At 34.5% G+C, this 22,166-nt stretch overlaps 1 protein-coding gene and 1 pseudogene across 1 annotated transcript in view; one reads left to right on the top strand and one right to left on the bottom strand.

Annotated features, from left to right (window-relative positions):
- CSMD1 (CUB and Sushi multiple domains 1) overlaps positions 1–22,166 on the top strand; it is a 519,811-nt gene that overhangs the window by 81,176 nt on the left and 416,469 nt on the right. The window contains 2 exon segments of the mRNA XM_077151716.1: positions 7,386–7,555; positions 11,990–12,146. Coding sequence (XP_077007831.1) covers positions 7,386–7,555; positions 11,990–12,146 — 327 coding nt within the window.
- On the bottom strand, positions 14,876–15,607 carry LOC143676032 (large ribosomal subunit protein uL30 pseudogene; annotated as a pseudogene).

Raw genomic sequence — 22,166 nt, forward strand, 5'->3', positions numbered from 1 at the left:
CCATCTTTTCCAACACTTGTATCTTTCTGTTTATGTATTTATTCGTTTACTTTTGATTCTGTAGTTTTTGATGAAATCAAAATCAAGAAAAGATTTATATTTAAATAATACAAAGCAAACCAAATATAAGGGAAACAGTAATGATATCTATGTATTTATTAAAAAAAACACTGTAGTAAAATAGATGGATTTTAAGAATCAATGAGTTATGCAGGGGCAGTTCAGCAGTAGAATTCTCCCCTGCCATGCAGGAGACGCGGGTTCAAGTCCCATTCCATGCATTTCCTAAAGAAACAAACAAATAAGCAAAACAAACAAAATCAAACAAAAAATTCAACAAATAGTGCTGCAATAATGGGTTACTTGCATGGAAAAATAATATATTATTATATATAGTATATAATATTATATATTTGCTGCATATATGTTTTTTTAAAAAGATCATAAAAATATCCCGAATCTAATCAAAGACATGTAAAATGACAACTTTAGATCTGAAATTTTTTTCATGAATCCAAATGTCAAATTCTTCTTTCTAGTCCTAACTATTTTTGTATTATTAAATGTCATTGTATGGTTAATGCCATAAATGCCAAGGTAAATTATCATAACCTCCAGTTTTATTTATTTGTTATGAATAAAAGCCATTATAGTATACCATTCTAAAAAATTAAGCAATCTAATTTCATTATTGATTATAAATAATATCATGAATTGCTAATTATAAAGCATATTCTGTTATTTCAGGCTATTAAAAAGGCATGATTATATTTCTAGATACTTGCAGTTTATATTTAATCAGTAATCTGTACTAGTTGTATGACTATGGTCAAGTCACTTAATTTTTAATCTATTTTATGTTTCAGTTCCCTCATCTATAAAACGGGGTTATTAACTTAATGCATTAGGTGGCTGTAAGGATTAAATGAGTAAATGTATATAAAGAATTTAGAAAAGTGTGTGGCTCATAATACCATCACTATTGCTTGCACTTTATCACAAGGGATTAAATCTCCCTTTGAAAAATAATACTCCTAGTGAGACTGGAAAAAATCTGTGTGGCAAGTTTGTCAGGGAGTAGAGAAGAAAAACACTGTAGTGCTAGGAAGACTAATTCAAGGTAATTCAAGGATAGCTAGAACAGAGAATAAAACATGCTCTGTTCAAAAGCAGAAACTGTGATAGTTAAGTTCAGGTGTCACCTTGGCCAGGTGATGGTGCCTAGTTCTGTGGCTGTGGACTTGAATCATCAGCATGTGACATTCATCTATGGCTGATTATATCTGCAGTCAGCTAAGGGGAGTGCCTTCTTCAGTGAGCCATGTTCAATTTAATTAGTTGGAGGCCAGCTCAATGCAGCACAGCCCAAACATCTCAGCATACATCATCTCAGCACTCTCAGCTCAGCCCATACTTCTGGAGATGCTTGGAGGCCAGCAGACATTGCCGTGAGATGTTAGGCAAATCAGAACCTGGAGAGTCCAAGGGAAGCCAAGAGATGAAAGCCAGGCCTGGGGAAACAAAGTGAGGAACCCCCAGGAACAGAAGCCTAAGACAATGAAGCCCAGGAGCAAGGGACCAGCAGATGCCAGCCACATGACTGCCCAGCTGACAGAAGTGTTCTATACCCATCGACATTTCTTGAGTGAAGGTAACCTCTTGTTGGTGCCTTAATTTGGACACTTTCACTTAGAACTGTAAACTTGCAACTTATTAAGTAAAGCCGTTCCATTTCCATTACATCACATTTTGGTAGCTGCAAACTAACACAGAAATCCTCTAGAAGTTAAAGAGATGTTACAGCTCCCCTGCCTTTGGGAAGGAGAAAGCACTTCCTTTGCAAGAACACAGTGGTAGGGCTTATGGATGAAACTAATAGTAGTTTATTTTTCTTTGCTTTACTCTCCTGTGGAATGCCTCCTGTAAAACCCAGTATAATACCTCTTAGGCAATTTTGAAATTACCAAAGTGTTCTAGTTTGTAGCTGTCAGAATGTAATATACCGTAAACAGAATGGCTTTAAAGGGAAATTTACTAAGTTGTAAATTTACATGTTCTAAGTCTGTGAAAATGTCCAAATTAAAGCAAGGTCACAAAAATGTACAATCTAAGGCATCCAGGGAAAGCTACCTTGGTTCAAGAAGGCCAGGGTTTCTCTCTCAACTGGAAATGCACATGGCAAACATGTTAATATCTGCTAGCTTTCTCTCCAGACTTCTTGTTTCATGAAGGAACCCTGGGGGCATTTTCCTTCTTCATCTCCAAAGGTCTCCGGCTGCATGGGCTCTGTGGCTCTCATTCTCTGAAGATTTTTTCAAAATATTTCCTCTTTTAAAGATTTTAGTAAACTGGTCAAGCCCCACCTGGAATGGGAGGAGTCACATCTCTCTCTAATAGAAGGTTAATACCCACAATTTGGTGACTCACAGCTCAGTGGAGATAATTCAATCAAGTTTCCAACCTACAGTGCTGAATAGGGATTAAAAGAAAGGGATCAGGATTAAAACATTAATCCACAAAATAGATCAGGATTAAACATGGCTTTTGGTAGGGCTCATAATCCTTTCAAGCCAGCACACAAAGTGACAAACCTCGAGTCTCACACTTTGGGGCCAGGATGTATAGAAATATCACAGTTTTCAATTAATTATCCCTCATTGACTCCATCAAGAAAGAAGTCTGGCGACACCTCCAGATGATCAGATGGTGACTAGAAAACCAATAACCTTTTTTTTTTCCAGGCATGACTTACCACAGAGGATGACTGATCTAAGATTTTCCATCCTTCACAGTCAATAGCTAATGTATACAATATAATATAATGAATATGTTCAAATATATGGTAACCAAAAAACACTCAACTTCAATTATTATAGCCATAGAAAAAGGTTCCTTTGAAATTTTTCTCAGTCTAAAATGTCAAATTCATTCTTAAATAAAAATTCCTGATATTTGTGTCAGTTTTCCTTTTTAATTATCAGAATTGTTTGCTTAAGTCCAATAAGTTTATCATTTTTTTCTCTTTTCCTTTCATAGAGCAAGCTAAGGGCACACATTCCTTTGCCATTTTGATTTTTCTTTTCAGTCATTTTGACTTTTATTTAAAAAACAAAAACACTGTTTTCAGAAAAAAAAAAAAAAATCAACAAGGCCCATGAAGCTTTACCATTTCTAATGATTGCTAACCTAAGCTGCTTGTTGAGTCGAAGATAAAACTATTTTAAGGAGAAGAAGAAGGGAGAGGAGAAGGGAGGCAGAGAAGAAATAGTCACATTAAAAGCTGAATAAATTTTAATAGTTTGGTCTTCTCCTTTTCTTTAATATCCAAACTTTTGTAACAAATTCTAAGAGAAAGGCTGATGGGGCCAGGTATAGTTGTCAGTTAAAGATGTGAAACTACCTTTGGGATGGTGAGTGCAGGATTTTTAACAGGCCTTGCTGCCTTGTGTGGTTTCCCAGAGTTGAAGAAGGCTTATCACTTTTGTTAAATAAGTGCAATCTTTTCTATTTGCTGCACCCCAGATATCAGGTGTCATCACAAATCCTTAGAGCGAAAACATTCGTGCATCATACACCTGTCTCCAGGATAGCTTTTGCTTTTAGCACGACAATTTGAGTTGATCTTCTGCCTTTCCCCTTTGCTGTCCTTTGTCCAGAAATAGATGTAGGGCGAGCACTGACCAATTGTGATTTGGCGATCCTTTTAAGAAGCCGGAGCTGCCCACTTCTTCTGCTAGAGGCCAATTTTTTCCTTAAAAAACCCTGCCTGAATTTGCCAAAGTTGCTACCAGGGGCCTTTCCGTCCTGGACAACTGAAGCTCTCGTATGAAGGCATATGATCCTAAGAGTGTGTTTTGAAAAAAGTAGGCAATAAATTACAGTAATTTCTCTTTCTAGAGACATTAGGTGTGCATTGTTAATTATTTTGATAATAATTGGAATTATTATTTTGGTGCACCCGCACCAAAATCCAAATTGTTCTCACCAGCAGAAGTGCCCTCACTATTTAATGATTCAAGCAAACTAATTAATGCTAACTCAGTAGCTTAAGAAATGTTTATTACTCACTAGCTGTAGATGTCCTTGACTTCCTTATCTTTCCATCTAAATAAAAAAATTGAAAAATTTAGTCTCACTTTACAGCTAAAGATCCGTGTCATATCACCCCTTTCACACACACACTCACACACTCACGCACACACACACTTTATCTATTTTATTTTATTTCTTTTAGTCTTGTAATCTCACCTCTCTACAAGCTGATTGTTTTCCTTTTTTATAATCACTTTCTATTGCATTAAACAATATTAAAACTGATTTCCTCCTTCATTTATTCAGAGATATTTTTTGAATGTCTCCTTTGGACCTAACAGGGGATTAAATAAATTTAATCCTTCCCACATGAAGGAGGCAGCAAACTTTGCAGAGGTGATATCTCTAAAAACAAGTGGGCAAATTACTGGGCTAGGTGGGGGAGGGGAATGGGGAATTAATGTTGATTGTTATGGAGTTTCTCTTTGGGTGATGGAAAAGTTTTGGCAATGGATGGTAGTAGTGGAGGTATAACCTTGTGAGCATAATTAACACCACTGAATTGTAGATTTAAAAAAAAGATAAAAAGGAAAATTCAGGTTGTATATGTTACCAGGAAAAACAAACAAAAAGGACTGTACAACAAAAAGGGTGAACCTTAATATAAACAATGGGCTTAAGTTAATAGCATAATTATAAAAATATTGTTTCATCAATTGTAAGAAAATTTCCACAATAAGACAAAATGTTACCAGGGAAAACTGGGTGCATGGGGATGGGCTTTTAGGGGAACTATGTACATTCTACATGATTTTTCTGTAAACCTACAAAGACTAAGAAAAATAATGCACTTTTTAAAGTAAGTGGAAACCAAATTACTTTTTAGGTCATTCGACAACTTCATCAAAAGTTTTTTCGGAATGACTGTATCTGCATATAGGCAAAAAGTTGAATTATTGTCTTACTACGTAGGGCAGAAGTCTCATTTATGAAAGTGTACAGCAGAGAAAAAAAGGAAGAGAGGATCAGGGAAGGAAAATAGATGTGCTGTACATCATTTGCAAGAGAATTTACAGAATAAACAGTCATTTTTATATATGTAAATAGTGATCAAACATTAGCTGATAATAAGCATTAACAGAAAGAAGTTCCTTTATTGAACTGTGTTCTTTTATGTAATTTCCTTCACACTATAACCCAAGTGATTGTCCTTTTTTCTGGCATTTGTGTGGCCAGGACCATCTGTTCTACTGGTTCCCTGGGTCTTTGAATTCTTCCTTACCTAATTACAATGGTTGGTTGGAGGTGGGGAGGTAGGTAGTGAGATAAGGGGAAGTCAGTGCCTTGACTTCTATTATAAAGGGTTGTTTCATGCCTTGGTCCATACATAGAGTTACATCATCCATAAATTATAGACAAAGAACAGGGCTGAAGAATTAAAGGCCTTGTCCCTGTAAATTCAGGCATGGAAAGTGCTTGCACTGCCCTGTGCCACCAAGACATGGGCTTGAGTAGAAGAGCCAGAGTTTTGATCATGAGAGAAATATCACTTGCCTTTCTCTCCACACACACAAATATACATATATATATATATTTTTTTCTTTATGGAAAAACTTTTAAAACTTATTATGAAATCTCATTGCATTTTGTTGGCTTGTCAGTTCTCTGTGCTTCTCCGTCAGGCCTCCCTCCCTCTCACAGCCTGCCTTTGATGTCTTCCTTTAAGGAGAAGTAAAGGACAAGTGGGCCTAAGTTCTCCTGTGTTTCCTCCCTGATTTTCTCCCCACATTCTTCTACATGGAGGCATCATGAAATCCAGTGTGCACAAGTCATTATGAGCTGTCATGAACCTCTAGAAATTTCCTTTTGACAACCAAGTTAGGGAATCATGGCTAATGATAAGGATGATTTCATTAGTTGCTAAAGAAAGGCCAGAGAGAAGAGGATATCAGAAAGAATCAAAATTGTGAAATGGGTATACAGAAGAGATCTGATAAATGTTGGTGATACCTTTAGCAACCCCTCTAAAATTAAGCACTAGTCTTCCTTCTCTTCCTCTCTCTTCCCAATTTACATATATAACATTTCACTCGTATTCAATTTCCACTGTGATCATTATATTAAAACAAATACTTATTGGTTGAATCTTTAAAAATCATTGTGCTTTGCACATAGTAAATATCCAATAAATTATCAGATGCAGAATTCCTTTGAGTTCTCTCAAGATAAATGCACATATAATGCACAAATACATACACACTTTATCTGTCTACACTATAGCATATTGTTATTTTAAGATCAGTTTGAATTTATAGAATTTAGAACTGAAAGAGAGTTCTTATCCAAACACATTTGCTTCTATAGATATGGAAACAGGTACTGAAAGGTTAAGAGACTTTCTCCAGGCTGGCAGAAAATAGCTATATTTATTTTCATTTTACATAAATTATAGACTTCTTTGTGCAAAGTTGGATCTAGAATTGAATTGTACTCTTCTTATATAAGAAAAGGGGAGAATATAATATTTATTGCCATCAGGTGCACTTCTGTACCAAGATAAAATGCAAATGAATTCAGTGCTGTAACATATTAGAGGATGAGCTTAGTGGCTTTGTATCTCGTTAGATTTCCTTTAAGCTATTACAAGTTGGTACCACAAAATATAAATGTAGGAAAAATTGCAAGCCTAGAACGGTGGAATCATAGCACATTGGAATTGGTGGGAACCCTTCATGAGGGGGAAATGAGGCATGAAAAGCTGATGTGACTGCCTCGTGACACAGGCAGTGAATCATAATGCTACAGGCACATTTATTTTTATTTTATAAATCTTTATAGTATAGCACACTGATTACATGAAATAAAAAAAACATTTTATTAAGAAAATGAAAACAGGGGCGGGCCGCGGTGGCTCAGCGGGCAAGAGTGCTTGCCTGCCATGCCGGAGGACCCCGGTTCGATTCCCGGCCCCAGCCCATGTAAAAAACAAACAAACAAACAAAATATAATAAAACAAGAAAATGTTTAAAGATGTTTCCCTTTCTTCCTCCCTTCCTTCCTTCTCTCTGTCTTTCCTTCCCTTCCTCCCTCTCTCTTTAAAAAAAAAAAAAAAAAAAAAAAAAAAAAAAAAAAAAGAAAATGAAAACATCTTGACAATGGGATGAATGAGTTGTATTTTTTGTCGTCAAGTTGGTAGAATATTGAAAAAAGTCAATAATCTATTAAAATGAGAGATATGTTTATAGCAAGCATACATTGATAGAGGAGAGAGGCTGTCATAATTTTAAAGTTTTTATCTATTAAAATCAGTAATTCCACTTTTGAATCCTCTTTTTTAATGTCATTTATTTTAGCTGAATGTGGAGCGAGTGTCAAAGGAAATGAAGGAACATTACTGTCTCCGAATTTCCCATCAAATTACGATAATAACCATGAGTGTATCTATAAAATAGAAACAGAAGCTGGCAAGGGAATCCGTCTCAGAGCCCGAAGCTTTCAGCTGTTTGAAGGAGATATTCTAAAGGTAAAAAGAATCTTCTTTAACGTACGTCCATCTTTTCTTCTCAAGGAAGGTAAGAGAAGGTAGGTTTAAGAAGGTAAGAGTAGTGTCGGTGACTTAGTGACTTAGTCAACTAAGTCCACTTAGTGGAATGGGCTTCCAAATAACTTAGTCAAAAATCCACTAGTTGTGTACCTTGGACAACTTATTTAAAGGTTTTGAACCTTAGCTTTGTTGTGTGTAAAAACATGCAGCACTACCTACTTCTTGGTGTTCTTTTGAGAATTAAATTTTAATATACGTGAATGCATCTAGCATTGCACCTGTTCATAATAATAGCTATTCAAACATGTGGGGCTCCTATCAACCTTTTTTATAATTATTCTAGATTTTTAAAAAACATCACAACATAGAGTAAGAGGGTTTTTTTTTTCTTCTTCTTCTTTTTTGCATGGGTAGGCACTGGGAATTGAACCCGGGTCTCCAGCATGGCAGGTGAGAACTGTGCCTGCTGAGCCACCATGGCCCACCCTAGGTTTTGATGTGATAATGGAAATAAACTCACACCCCATCATTAGAGCAGAAAATAGCATTAATAGGGGGAAGTCAAGCCAGAGCAAGACAGAATCCCACTCAATAGGGCAGGGAAGAAGAAATTTAACAACTGAGCTAGTCTAAAGCTGAGTCCTTAAGGTTCAGTGAAACCCTAGGAGTTGGGCCCAGCATCAAGAGTTCTGAGATTATGCAGAGCATCAGAGAAACACTGTGGAGCTCAGGACAAATACTGTATTCTAGAAAGAATCTAGGAAAAAAGACATAAAACTGAATAGAGATGCACCCTGGTCTTACCCTTATTTGTAAAATTTCAGTTCCAACTGGCAATATTCTTTAATTCCTAAGGCTTCTGATACAGCTCCTATTCCTCCTATACTTATTTTGGGAAACTGGGAACCTTCCAGAGTCTGACTATTGAGGGTTAGACATTGGAAGACCTCACCTCCCGACATTTGAAAGAGAAAGTCTTCGAACACACAGGCTCATGCTAGAAATTGTCTAAGCCAACCACCTACTCTTTCCTATGAAAAGTTAAGCAATTTTCCCAATGTCACACAGGTGATTTGTGGCAAGAGAGAGCCATAGCTCTCTATTCATTCCCTTTCTAAAAGGCCTAGGGTTTCTCAATGATATTTACATCTACATGGACACACAAAATGATAAATTGTAGATGCAGGAGATTCAACTCAGCATAAGCTGTGAGCATTAAGATAATATGAAAAGAGCCAACTGATAAAAAAAAGGCTAATAACCTCCTGGTGCACCATCTACCTGTACAATGGGTTAAAAGGAATCTCTAGAGGATTTCCTCTTGACCTCATTAGAAGTTTTGTACACAGGTCAGGGAGGCTTATAAAGTGACTTACTTTCTTCTAGGGCAACATTTGACTCTTTTTCAATGTTATAATTCAGAAGAGTGGTTTTATTTACATGTTCTTTCATTTTAATCGTCTCTCAAAAGCTCATTCTGGCAATATGAAGAACTGTAATTAAGAAGTGATTTTCATGTAGGAAACTAGTCATTTTTGCTATTTGAAAAAAATCTAAAGTTGCATGGTAAGTAACCATTTTCTGAGTTCTTTGGTAACTTCAAATTTAGAAGTCAAAAGACTTTAAGTCAAACTTTTAAGTAAATATTAAATATACTTTGGTGCAGGTGAGTGATTAAAGATACTGCATAAAATATACATGATAATTATTACTGGAATGAAAGGAAGGAAATCATGTTCATTTTTGATTGCATGCAGTTTAAACTTGTTGATTATAACAAAAAGCAAAAAAAAATCTTGCTTACCACATTAATTGCAGAAAACTGTCAATCACCTAAAATGCCTAAATGTTTTAGAGGCACATATTTTATTGAATATGTTAATAAATATCAGTCCTAAAAATATTTCAAGTGAAATTATTTTAATTTTTCAGTGTAAATGCAGTCAATGCTACAGTCCAATAATAAAGTCTAAGGCTTTATATAAACATACACCTACATTGCATGATGTTTTTTTGTTTCATGTGGAAAAATCATGTGAAAGACATATGGTTCTAATGAAAATATTATGAAAGGAATATATCATGGAAAGAGAAGTTAAATTTGGAAATAGAGCCTTGGGATAACGTTCCTGTAAAACTGGGAATGATTTCTCAAATACTTTACATAATTGTCACTCTAGGATACTATGCAGTGTTTTCTCATTTGTGATGATCTGCTAACTCAGCTCTATGATTATGAGCATATGGAACTGATAAAATGCCAAGTTCTAAGGAGATTTTGTAGTGCAAATAGTCATAGACCAGTATTAACGTATGAATCATAGAGGCTTTCAAATACAACTACTTTTTAAATAGCTATTTGTAGATAAGAAAGTATAACTATGAGGTGTTATGAATTAAAAATAGTTTGCTACTAATGTGTTCTGACTTATGGTTCTATCTGATTTTTCATTTGTGACAGATGGAAGCTTGAAACCAAATTTTCAACTTTCAAAAGTTGATAAAATGATGTTCCACATTAGTCAATTTCATGTTCATTTCTAGATATATTTTGTCAAGCATAGAGCTGATTGCTGGTGATGTCCATAAATAAGTCAGAATTATGGTTCTAAGGAAGTTTGTAGTCTAGCATTTTCAACTGTTCACTTTTAGTAGTTATGACAATGAAGATATGATAAGCTGGATGCAAGGCATACCGTGTATTTCTTATCACTCACTAAAGCTCTGTGAATTTGTTCAAATATTTGTGAGGAAGCAAAGGTTCAGTGTCGGTGACTACGGTAATTTTCAGAAAGACATTAGGAATGGGCTTAAGGGTGTGTTAAGTTGCTTTATTGCCACCCTCATTTCTGAGGATTTCCATGTGTTACAGAGAATCTTATGGTGTATGAAGTAACCAAGACCTTTCCTGGGAAGCTCATTTGTTTTCTGGGCCTGATTCTCTAGATTTAAAATTCTTTATGATTTGGATAGTAGGAAACTCACTAGGTATAATGAAACCACATATTAAAACAAATGACATGCTTTTGTTTCTCAAACAATACCCTCATCCTAGCTTTTACTGAGGAAGTAGAGAGTAGTTGATTCTACTACATTCATATATACTTATTTAATTAAGAGAAAGTAAAATGTTCTCTATAAAATTAATCTTCTAAATGTACTTCTACTTTTATGAGTGTGTGTATTTGCAAGTTTGTTGAGCAATGATATGATTTATGTATTAAAAGAGAAATGATAGGAGAAAAGCAAGAATTCATTTTGTGTGGGAAAGAAAAGAAGTGCGGAAAAATAAAGAAATGTTGGAGTGGCTACTGATGATATATATATATATATATATTACACTTTTTAAATTAAGTTACTCTTCTTAATGAGAAAAACGTGCTGTGAGTCAATGTATTGTAACACATTTATAGTCTTGCTTTCATAAAATCCTTACCATACCATTTCCTTGTTAGCAAAAGAGAAGAAGGGATTAACCGTTCCTAAGAAACATTCTCTTTCCTGTTTTTTTGGAGTAGGAGGGGGCGTACAGTACTGAATTGTGCTAGAATCTAAATATTATTTAAGGCAAATGAGCCTCATGGCATTAGAAGAAAAGTAACTTGTGGAACATCACAGAGTCCAGGCCTCTACAGTGAATTTGACACAACCCCTTCCAGGAAATAAAATCAGTACCCATGACTCCCAGTGTGACCTATGTCAGTGAACCCTGGGATTTCCTCATTGACAACTCTCTCTCCCTTACCGCTCATGCTTGCCCCAAACCAAGTCTTATCTGCTTTACCCACCAAATACTCATTACAGCCATTCATGTTTTATAATCACTTGGAAAGATAAAGTCAAATACAAGGTATTTTAGAGCAAGACAATATATCTCTCTGAAATTATTTCCTGATAGAATTCTTGAAAGAGAATTCTAAAGAAATCTCAGGCTTAAAGACTACAGAATGTGACAAAAGGAGGCACTCTTTCTTATTCTTTAATCCATGCAAAGGGAACAAAGAGGAATGGGATGGTCTATTACTTACCTGGTATTTCAGAGAGATATTCAAAACTGAAACATTATAAGGCCTTTCTACCTTTATGAGTAGTTTGTTAAGGAGGGGAAAGAGAAAGTTTAGATAACGAAATCTGGAAATGCACAGAAATATTTATTTAACTGTAAATAAACTCAGAAAAATCTCTCAAATTTACTAATGTACCCTGATCTACATACAAATGGAATCATTTGACTATAATGTTAATGACAAGGATAAAACTTAAAGAATGGTTCTTTCAACTTTCTATACACTGTGTAAAGTTTATAAGTACTGTATAAAATCACATCTTTGAAAAGTTGAATTTCTTATAAAATAACTAATAGAAAAACAGAATTTAGGAGTAAAGAGACTCATGCTTTGCATTTTCCATTAGGTCTATGATGGAAAAGATAGTTCATCACGCCCACTGGGAGGCTTCACTAAAAATGAATTGATGGGAATGATCCTAAATAGCACTTCTAATCACCTGTGGCTAGAATTCAACACCAATGGATCTGACACTGACCAAGGTTTTCAACTCACTTACACTAGTAAGTAGCATATGACTTAATCATTTTCACTTTATTTTTCATTTTGTTTGAATATATTTGCTACCTAGCCGAATGTTTAATTTTTAAAATGGATTTTTTCTTGGTCCTACTGTATTTTATGTTGCCATTGAACTCTATGCAGTGTTGAACAGTCAATAAAATTAAACACATTACTAGAAGCAATATTATGAGCTTTATCTATTTATATGTATTTATATTTTAATACTCTAGTAACAAGACCTGAAAGGAAAACATCTTATAAGAACTGTTGGGTTTGAAAATGCTGATTGTGACATAGTAGTTACTGGCAAAATTCATATATTTATGCTATATTTAGGTGAATGTTTGATAAAATTAGTAATAATGGTGTTTGTATGCCTACTGCACACCAGTGCTTTTCCATGTCATATAGATACACACACATACATATACGTACATACATATATGTTAAGCCATTTATTATAATTTATAGATACAGGTTAGGTATTATAGAGTACTACATATATGTGTGTATATCTCAGTCTATCTATCTATCTATTATGTTTTAGGATTTATCACAACTAATTCCCTAGATGAAAAATTAGACAAATAGTTTAAGTAACTTGCCCAATATACTAGGTATATTAGTTGGGGGATCTAAGACTAGTTTTAAGCAGTGTCCTGTAGTTTCCACTATTAATACAAATCAGTATGCAAAATGGTTTATAAAAGATGAAGGTAAAGAAAACAAAGAGGGAGAATAATAAAGGAGAGGAAAAGGTTACTTTTTCAAAAAAAGGGGTTGGAACTCTGACAAGTGTCATTGTCAACAATTTTTAGTCCCAGAGAAAGTAAAAATGTTAAGTACTTGGTGTGGATAGCTAATTAAAGTTAATTAATGAATTCACTAAAAGGCTAAAAATACGTAAACAGTTCAATCCCTCACTAGTTTTAGGATGAAAAATGACATCAAACACCGCGGTACAAAACATATAAGTTTGTAATTTTGAGCATGAAAGTATGTCAGTGATCATCAAGACTAAATCTTTTCTTTGACAGATGAGCTAATGAAGGCCTAGAGCAGACAGTAATCAGCCCACAGACACAGAGCTAATCTGGATGCCAAAGAAGAAGATTAATTCTCTCAAATCCCCTTTGTAGGAGAAATCACAATGAAGAATTATAATACGTTAAGCAAAAAATAGAAGTAGAGTAACTGACATCATGAGAAAACTAATTTTTCATTTTCCATGAAAATAATAAACTCAATCAATGGAGAGTACATTAATTAGATTGTGTGTGCATAATAAATTAGTAAAAATTGACACGATAAAAATAACATATTTTTTTCTTTAAAAGAATTCCACTTTTCAGTATTTTACTTTCAGAAATTTCCATGAGCTTTTGTAAAACAATTTCGCTCTGCTTGAGAAAAAAACGCATACTATTGAGGCTATTTTTCCTTCTACTTCTGGTTCTTCATCATGTTGCACGTTTATTTTATTTTATTCCTTGGATATATGAATTCCCACTTCCTTGATTCTATGTGGGTCTTAAAAAAATAGAGAAATATGGATACGTGAGAAGGAAAACTGTTTGGCAAAACTTTTGCTTAGGTTTCTCAAGTTAGTATAACTGTGGGGAAAATCCCTTCTGCATCTAGGTCATTTCTCCAAACCTCTTACCAATAGATGTCATTTTATTTTATTTTTTTATAGACTTAGCTTATCTTAAAATCATAATGTCCTCCTGTCATTTGTTTAAGCAAAAGATAACTTTGACCTGAGTCCTTCAGTCTCTCCTATATACATCTATACGATCTCATCCTCCACATTGCTCTAAGTCTAAAGGTTATTACATTGTCTTCCAAGGCTGTTTTAGACAAAACGTGCCATGCTTTGGCTCAATTTTATTTCTCATCTTTTTTTCTAACCCGAATTACTGCTTCTTATTTTTCCTCCAATTATTTTCCAATTGGAGTAATTCTTTATATATGGACATTTGGTTGTAGATTCTCACAGTTGTGCAAAGATATCCAGAAGTAAATTCACGCTTACTGGAATTTTAAGTAAGTGGTATCATAATTGAGGAGAGCTTACTGAAGTGTTTCAAGATTTCATACTATCCATATATTTTCCAAATAGTAATTCAGAACCCTTACATACTCCAGAAACCCTGGGACTGGATTAAGATAAGAGGTTGTTAGGCTTCATCTGTCATTATGCCCACATCCTCTCTCGTCCAGAAGGATTGCTTCACTATGTTATTTTTAGCCCCCATTGGTCCACATATGGCTTTGTAGTTCCACATATCTCCCTGGAATCCAGCATATATATTCAAGATATATATTTTTTTTCTTTTTCAATGCAATTTTGAGGTATATTCACATACCATACAATTCATCCAAAGTATATAATCAGTGGCTCATAATTTAATTATATAGTTGGGCATTCATCACCACAATAAATTTTAAAACATTTTCATTACTCAAAAAAAAGAAAGAGAGAGAGAGAAAGAAAATACTCTATCACTGATCCCTAGCATTGGTGTGGTGCAGTTTTTACTATTGATGAAAGAATATTAAGACATTACTGTTAGCTGTAGACCATAGTTTGCAATAGGGGCGTTTTTCCATAGACCATTCTATTATTATTTTTTTTTTCAATTTGAAAGCAGTCGCTGTTTATTAATTGACCATATTACAAAAATAATCGCAGAAACCTTAGTTCATCCTTCTAATAAGCCTATTAATCTGATCTTCCCTGTTGCCAGCATCTCCCCCTTATACAAAATGGGTGGTCTTTTTCTTCATTCCACCTCTGGGAGAAGATAATTTAAAGGGCCACAGGAAGTTGTTTGCTTCTTTGAAGCGTTTCCCAACAGTATATATCTCATGAATCAGATCTTCCATGCAGATGATGCCGTATTTACCAAGAGATCGTGCAATCAAAGCGTTATCTGTCAAGGCAATCCGCTTCTTATTGATTTTGCCATAACCATGTTTATAGATCAGTTCATTCACTGACTTCAGGTTTGGGTAGCCCCATGCAATATATGGTTCCACAATTCTCAGCATGTTAATTGAGGCCTTGTTGAGCTTAACAAAGGTGCCATTAAAGATTTGGCAAAGGCGAAGAAGCTGCAACACTTTTCGGACCTTTGGGCTCACGCCATTTATACCTCTGATTCTGATGACAAATGCCAGTTTGGGTTCTGCAGGTACATAGAAGTTGCCAGCTTTTCTTGCCATTCTAGCCATTCGAATTTCCGTTCTGTACATCTGCCTATATTCCTTGTGATAGTGCTTAGCTTTTTCATAAATAAGCTTCCTCCTTGCCTTTCGAAGCATCTTTTGGGCAAATTTCTTCCTCAAGCTCTTGATCTTCAGTTCGGCAAAGTTCCTTCGCTTTTTCTTAAGGGTTTCTGGCACAGCCGGAACCTTCTTCTTCTCTTCGACCCCCTCCATGATTCCAGCCGGAAAAGAGCGACCATTCTATTATTAACTCCTTTTAATAGGATTCAAGACTTTCAGCTGGAACCATTTAGTTCTTAGTATAACCAAGTTGAAAAGGGTAATATTTGGTATCTTCCCTGCCTTCTTCACCTCTTTGCCCTCATCTACAAATACAGACACTCCTCAAGTAAGATTATTACTTACAAAATTGTTTTAGAACTGGAATTTGCTGAGAGATGGGGAAAGATATTTGTAATAGAGAACTAATGATGCCGATGGCTATATAATCAAAATATTATTAAATTCATATTAAAGTCTTAGCTTTAAACACTAAGTAATTAAGTTTAGGAAATCCCAAGCTTCCACAAAGTGATGGAATACTTGACTCAAATGCTCATCCCTAAAAGATGTTTTGAAAATAATGAATGGTTATAAAATACTTTCAGCATATTACTATAGCTCGAGACTATGTAAAGAAACTTTAAACCAATTATTTTCAAAATACTTTTATAATTTCCTCTTGTCGTGTTTTAGTATTACTTAAGAAAATATTAGTATTTATATGTTTCATTTCCAAATGTAATCTATATACCTGAGTGGATTAGTAAATGCCAGTCCAAAGTAAATGTTTAGCTTTAAAAACATCCTCAAGTTTTTAGAAATGGGTATAAATAATATTGATATGTCCTTTAAAATTCGAACATACTCTCACCTGCCTTCTAATTTTATCATCCTGACAATTCTCTGTCTGATTAGACAGCTATTATTACTCTTCTTTATAAATTTGATACTGAGTGTCTGAATCTTTCAGTCTCTAAAGCTTTCCTACTTGGTGAGTGGTACAGCTGAAACCCAAATTCATTTTTCTAAATGAAGCCAAGAACTGTTGACGTATTCCTTTTCAAATATTTTAGATGATCCCACTGTGTAAGTGCCATATATATTGACTGATAAATATGCATGCAAAGGCATTTGTAAGAAAGAAAAGTTGGGCTACCTTTGGTTCAAACTGGAAAAAAAAAGTTAATCAATAGGCATTTATTAGGCAACTATTATTTTCTGTATAGTAGGTAGGCAAAGAAGAAAAATTCACCTCAATTACAAAATATTGCTTTTTATTATAGATTTGTCTATTTTCATAACAGATCATTTCCTTTTGATATGCAATTATGTGAATTGGGAGCATAACCTATAAGTTGTTTGCAATCAGGAACAAAGAGGTGTTCATTTTTTTTATCCCCTTTACACAGATGTCTGATCTGTTATATAAAAAAGCTTAGCTCTGATTATTGTTATTTAAGCTGTAATGCATGGAACATTAAGATTCTATGAATTCTCTCAAGAAAATAAAAAATAAGAATTTACCCTATTTAAGATAGCATTTTTATAAAGCTCTCCAAATATCAGTAAAGTTATATTGAAAATGGATTACCATGTTTTCTAAATATTTCAGCAAATATTTTATACATTAGAATTTTTTTTAAATCCTATATTGTATTAGTAATTATTTAAAACAAGCGTGTTGCACTAATGTATAGTTCCCTAAGAATGTTCCTAGAATTGTCACTCTTAAGGAACTTTTAGCACAGAAATTATGAGAAAATTTGGAAATGGAACAGCCTTTGTGGATCATATACCCTTAGTGTGTTTCAGGAGAAACACACACATCCTCTGTGGCAGTTCAACAACAATTTTTGCTAAAAGGACATAGTTAAAGAACTGTAGTTTAGAGAAACCTCTCGGGGCTAGCTTGGTGAATATTTTTTTCCAATTGAACAATAGATGCACATTTATTCCTTTTCAACAAATATTGGCATGGTTTTGAAACTGAGAACGCCAAAGAAGTGTTTCCTGTGCACAAACAGTGACTTCAGATAGTGTACTCACATGTAACACACATGAAAAATTGATGACTGGAAATGTGACTATTTATAATTACTTTCCTAACTACGCTATGTAGTCTGTCTATGTAGTAGTCGGCTCAAGGCCCTCATTCACAGTGACCAAAGGACTGCTTGAGTAGTAACATATTTCCTTTGTGTGTGTGTGTATATATATATATACATATATATATTCAGATAAGTTCTATTAGAATGTAAATAATGTAATAATAATGTAAATATATCCTAGGGTGTGAAATACAAGTATCATCAGGGAGCAATAGTTCATTTGGGGAAATTATTCTAATAGTGTAGTCTAATTATTCTATATATTCTAATTAGATAATAATTATTAAATAGTAATTATTATAATATTATTCTAATATTCTAATTATTCTATTATTTTAATCATATAAGTATATTTATAATGAAAGCAAATAGAGTTTTCCAGAAAAGTGAGAGATCAATGAAGGCTGGAATATTTACAGAAAGATCTAGAATTTTCTTACTTCTTACTGCTAGGTATCCTATGCCCTGTTCCTTAAGATTACAATGCCATTCCTTGCATGAGGTTGCTCTCCTTTCCAACTGTCCAAGAGAATCGCTTGCTTTGTCTTCTATTTCCCCATTACCTCTTACATTATATCTCTGCATTTTTGCTTTCACCTATAAAATGTGAAGTTCTCAAGAGAAGTAATCCTAACTTTTGTAACATTGTAGCACATACATAGCCACTTAATAAATGAAAATTAATTTAACTGAGTTGATCTAGAATTTGCATGAAAGGAGACAAGTAGACACAAGTAAGAGAGAGGATTCCAGAAGAGTGGAATATAATGGACATGAGCTTTATTAGGGCATGCAAGGGTAGTTCAGTGGTAGAATTCTCGCCTGCCATGTGGTAGACCTGGGTTCAATTCCTGGTCCACGCAGTTCCCCCAAAAACCAAACAAACAAGCAAAAAGAAACAAACAAATAAAAACTATTTGTTTTGTTTGGAAGAATAGATGAATGAAATCTTCCAAATGAAAGCTTTAGCAGTGATCTCTCAAGTATCGTGGGAAAAGAAACCAAAGCAAGTAGATGCTTAATAGTTCCATCCCACTGGGAAAATTAGTGCTATTATGGAAGTGAATTAATCAGTCTAACTTCCCTTTAAGTCTATGGGATTTATTTAATTAACCTCCCTTGCTCTGATTTCATGCTTACTGGGCAATATTCTCATTATGATTTGGATGTTCATATGGCTTTCCCAATAGAAAAAGAGTGATTTATTGATGTTTTCATGGGTATTCTGGTACATAGACTGATTACATTTATTATTTTAAATTAGGAAATCGGCATTCTGGCATTATATTTAAGTCACAAATCTGGTAGGGTATGCCGATATGGTCAGTTACTGCAAAACCATATAGTAAAGTCTCTTGAGAGGCAGCCTGCTAATTTTCCATAGAATAATCCACGTCCATCTCTGTTGCAAACCTCATTTTTTTGTTGTTTAAAACTTTTGCAGTATAGACTGTAGAGTGGGGAATCCACAGTCAGAAAGCCCTCCATGATGTTATAATAAAAGAACTTGAAGTGAAGGGCTTGTGAGAATAGATAAGATAAAAACAGACGGATATAAAACCATTTTCAGTGAACCATTAAAATGCTTTAGATGAACAACCAGATATGCAGGGTAGAATTGCTACTAGTTCATGTGGCATCCTTTTACCATCCTTTTTTTTTTTTGAGCCCTTACTCTGGAAAGTTACAATTCTCAGAGCACAACCTATACAGCTATACTATATGGCTCTGAAAATGAATTAAGTATAAAGCCTGAAATCAAGAGAGAGTCCCAGCCTTTGAGTCTAGATAATTTGCAGATGACAGTATTTTCTTTAGAGAGAGAAATTGCCCTCTCCTTCATCCTCCCCAGTCACCAGATTTTTCATGACTAGTTAATTTTCATTTTACTGGGTAGTAAAATGTCATCCCTCAACATTGAATTGTCTGCTTAGCCCCTTTACTTTACTTAGCTGTATTATAATTAATCAAATTCCCAATTATTTTTATACACTTTTTTTTATTCCTCTCATTTAATTGCTGGCTCCTATACAGCAGATATGGTCCGTTTTGCTTACCACTGCAGATCCAGACACAGCTATATTATACAGCACCTAACTAGTTTATTGCCCATACATTCAATTAATATTTGTTGAGTGGATAAATGGATAACCTTGGAGGTATACATCAGAAAGTTGCTCACGTGAATCTCAACAACTAGCATCAAAAATAAAGTAATTGTCATATCTTGTGGCTAGTTTTAAATCCTCAAGTGGATGATCTCTTTTACTTTATATTTACTTTGGTATGCAATTTCAAGTGTTGTGGTCGTCATTAGGTTTCATATATGCTGAAGTTTGGAAAATAAAAACAATCGTGAAAGTAAGAAGAAGGAGAGGCAGCTAGAGTATAAATGCAGTAGAAAGACTCATCAGAGAAAATTTCCATCCTACCTTGCCTTCTACAATCTGCCAGATATCCTGACTGACCAGTAGACATTGGCAAAAGGTTGAACAGAGGGAGAAATAATACCATAAAATTTTATGTTTTGGTTTGTGATGGAGTCACTCAAAAGGGATAGTTTTATATGATAACATATAAAAGTAATTGGATCATTATACACATACTTTCTCTTCAAATTATATACTATCTTCATAACATTTCAAGACCTGATTGAACTATGCTGGAAGCATTTGTTTTAATGCGAGTCATTTTTCCTTGGATCATGTTGATATAGAAGAACTTCAGAATTGTGGGATGCTCTATCTCAATGTTGGTATTATAGATTTGAAGTGTCACTTTATTAACATTAGACATGCTATTGACAATACAATAACAGCTACTACTTATTGAGAACTTACTCTGTTATGTTTTCCAACTATCTTGGCATTTAGGCAAAACTTCAAACCCAAGGGAAACCTGAAAGTATTCAAAATCCATCCTAAGCTTAAATTTTGGTTCTACTGTGAACTTTTTACATAAGGGTCACAATATGATTGTAAACATGAGTGAAAATAATCATCCTTGGTTTATAACAGATACATAATATTTATTGAAAAATGTTTTTTAAATGCTTAATAGAAAAAATGACAATGAATAAAAGTAATTTACTTCCTTGAATACAGTATGCTGCTAGTATTTGAAAAAATTCCCTTTCAGTTTCCTAAAATACTTGGAATCTTTTTCAACAAATAAGAAATGGCCAATCAGGAAAGAGCATCTGGTATGTCAGTTATACTCACAATCTTGTGTCCAGCATCTTCTTTCTCGTCATCGCCATCCCCAGTATTCTTGGTGGCTTAGTCACACCAGTTCTAGCAGTAGGAAGGGGCCCACCTATGATCAAAACCAGCCCCTGGACCTCTTTGGCCTTGGTCATTGGAAATATGCCCCCTCCACCTTGGAAGTCAAAGCACCGCCTAAGGATAGCGGTGAGTTGCAGCTGTGCTCTAGAATCAGAATCTTTTCATGAACATATGGAGTTTGTGAATGCAGATCACTTGCTCCAAGTAGAAATGAAGTTCATCAATTAGATGTCCATTGGGTGGGAAAGCGAGGGTGGTGTGTATGAGGAAAAGGTGTTTAGTATGTTGCTTGCATTGTGGTAAAGTAAAAAAAAAAAAAAAAAAAAACATAGACTTGGAATGAAGAGCCTTTAGTCCACTCCTAACTCTGTTAAACCTTAACTGCTAAATTTGCCCTAAACTTCTATCTCATCAGTCAAGTAAGTATAATAATGTTTTCCCTCCTAACTTGTGTAGAAGCCATATATGAAATTTTATTTGAAAATTTCAAAGTTCTAAAGGAATTTAAGGATTATTATTGCAATTTTTTTTCAAATTTCTATTTAAAATGAGTAGGTTCTGATGAGAAAAGTAATAGAGGTTTGTACATGTCTCCTGTCCTAAGAACTCCTACATGTTGTGGTAGAAAGTAAGAGTAGTTGTGATGGAACAGGGGCCTTGGAAGTGCTTGGAATACTCCAGTCTGGGAAAGCAGCTCATTAATGTTTATTGTAACTCACATACTAGGCACTTTGCAAGGCATCTGATTTAGTATTGATGAAATCCCTATAGAGTTGTTATCCCCATTTGGAAACAAGGAAACAGAACTTTAGAGAAACCTTCGCAATGTTATGCAATGATGAAAACAGGTTTCTAACTTAAGTATTTAGAGCCATTTGAACCAAGTCGCAAACGAGACTGGGAGAAGTCTTTTCTGTGTTGCGATTACCTGCAGGCCTTTGCATGTAAATTACTCCGAAATGAAAATTAAATAACAGAAGGCCAGGAAAATCACAGCGTCAGAGCCAGAGAGGTCTTGGATCAAGTTCTGGAATTTTCTGTGTGAATTCCAGTAAGTTCATTAATCTTTCTGAGCCCCAGTTTCTATAGTGGTAAAATAAAAATAATATAAAACACCATATCAGATTGTTGTACGGATGAGACATATTTTAAGAAAATAGAGCTTCTTGCCTAGACCACAGTACACACTCAATGAAGAGCATCTATTGTTACTATTAATTTTTATTCTTATACAAAACGTGAGATGGTTCATGTGATGGGAACCCAGGGACCAATTGTACTTTGTGGAAGTGAATTGGTCCAGTTGTCCCACACTTTGTTGCACTGTTATCAGAGTAATTGAAAATGTGCACTT

Source organism: Tamandua tetradactyla, chromosome 3 (genome assembly GCF_023851605.1).
Source record: "Tamandua tetradactyla isolate mTamTet1 chromosome 3, mTamTet1.pri, whole genome shotgun sequence".
NCBI classification, from domain to species: domain Eukaryota; kingdom Metazoa; phylum Chordata; class Mammalia; order Pilosa; family Myrmecophagidae; genus Tamandua; species Tamandua tetradactyla.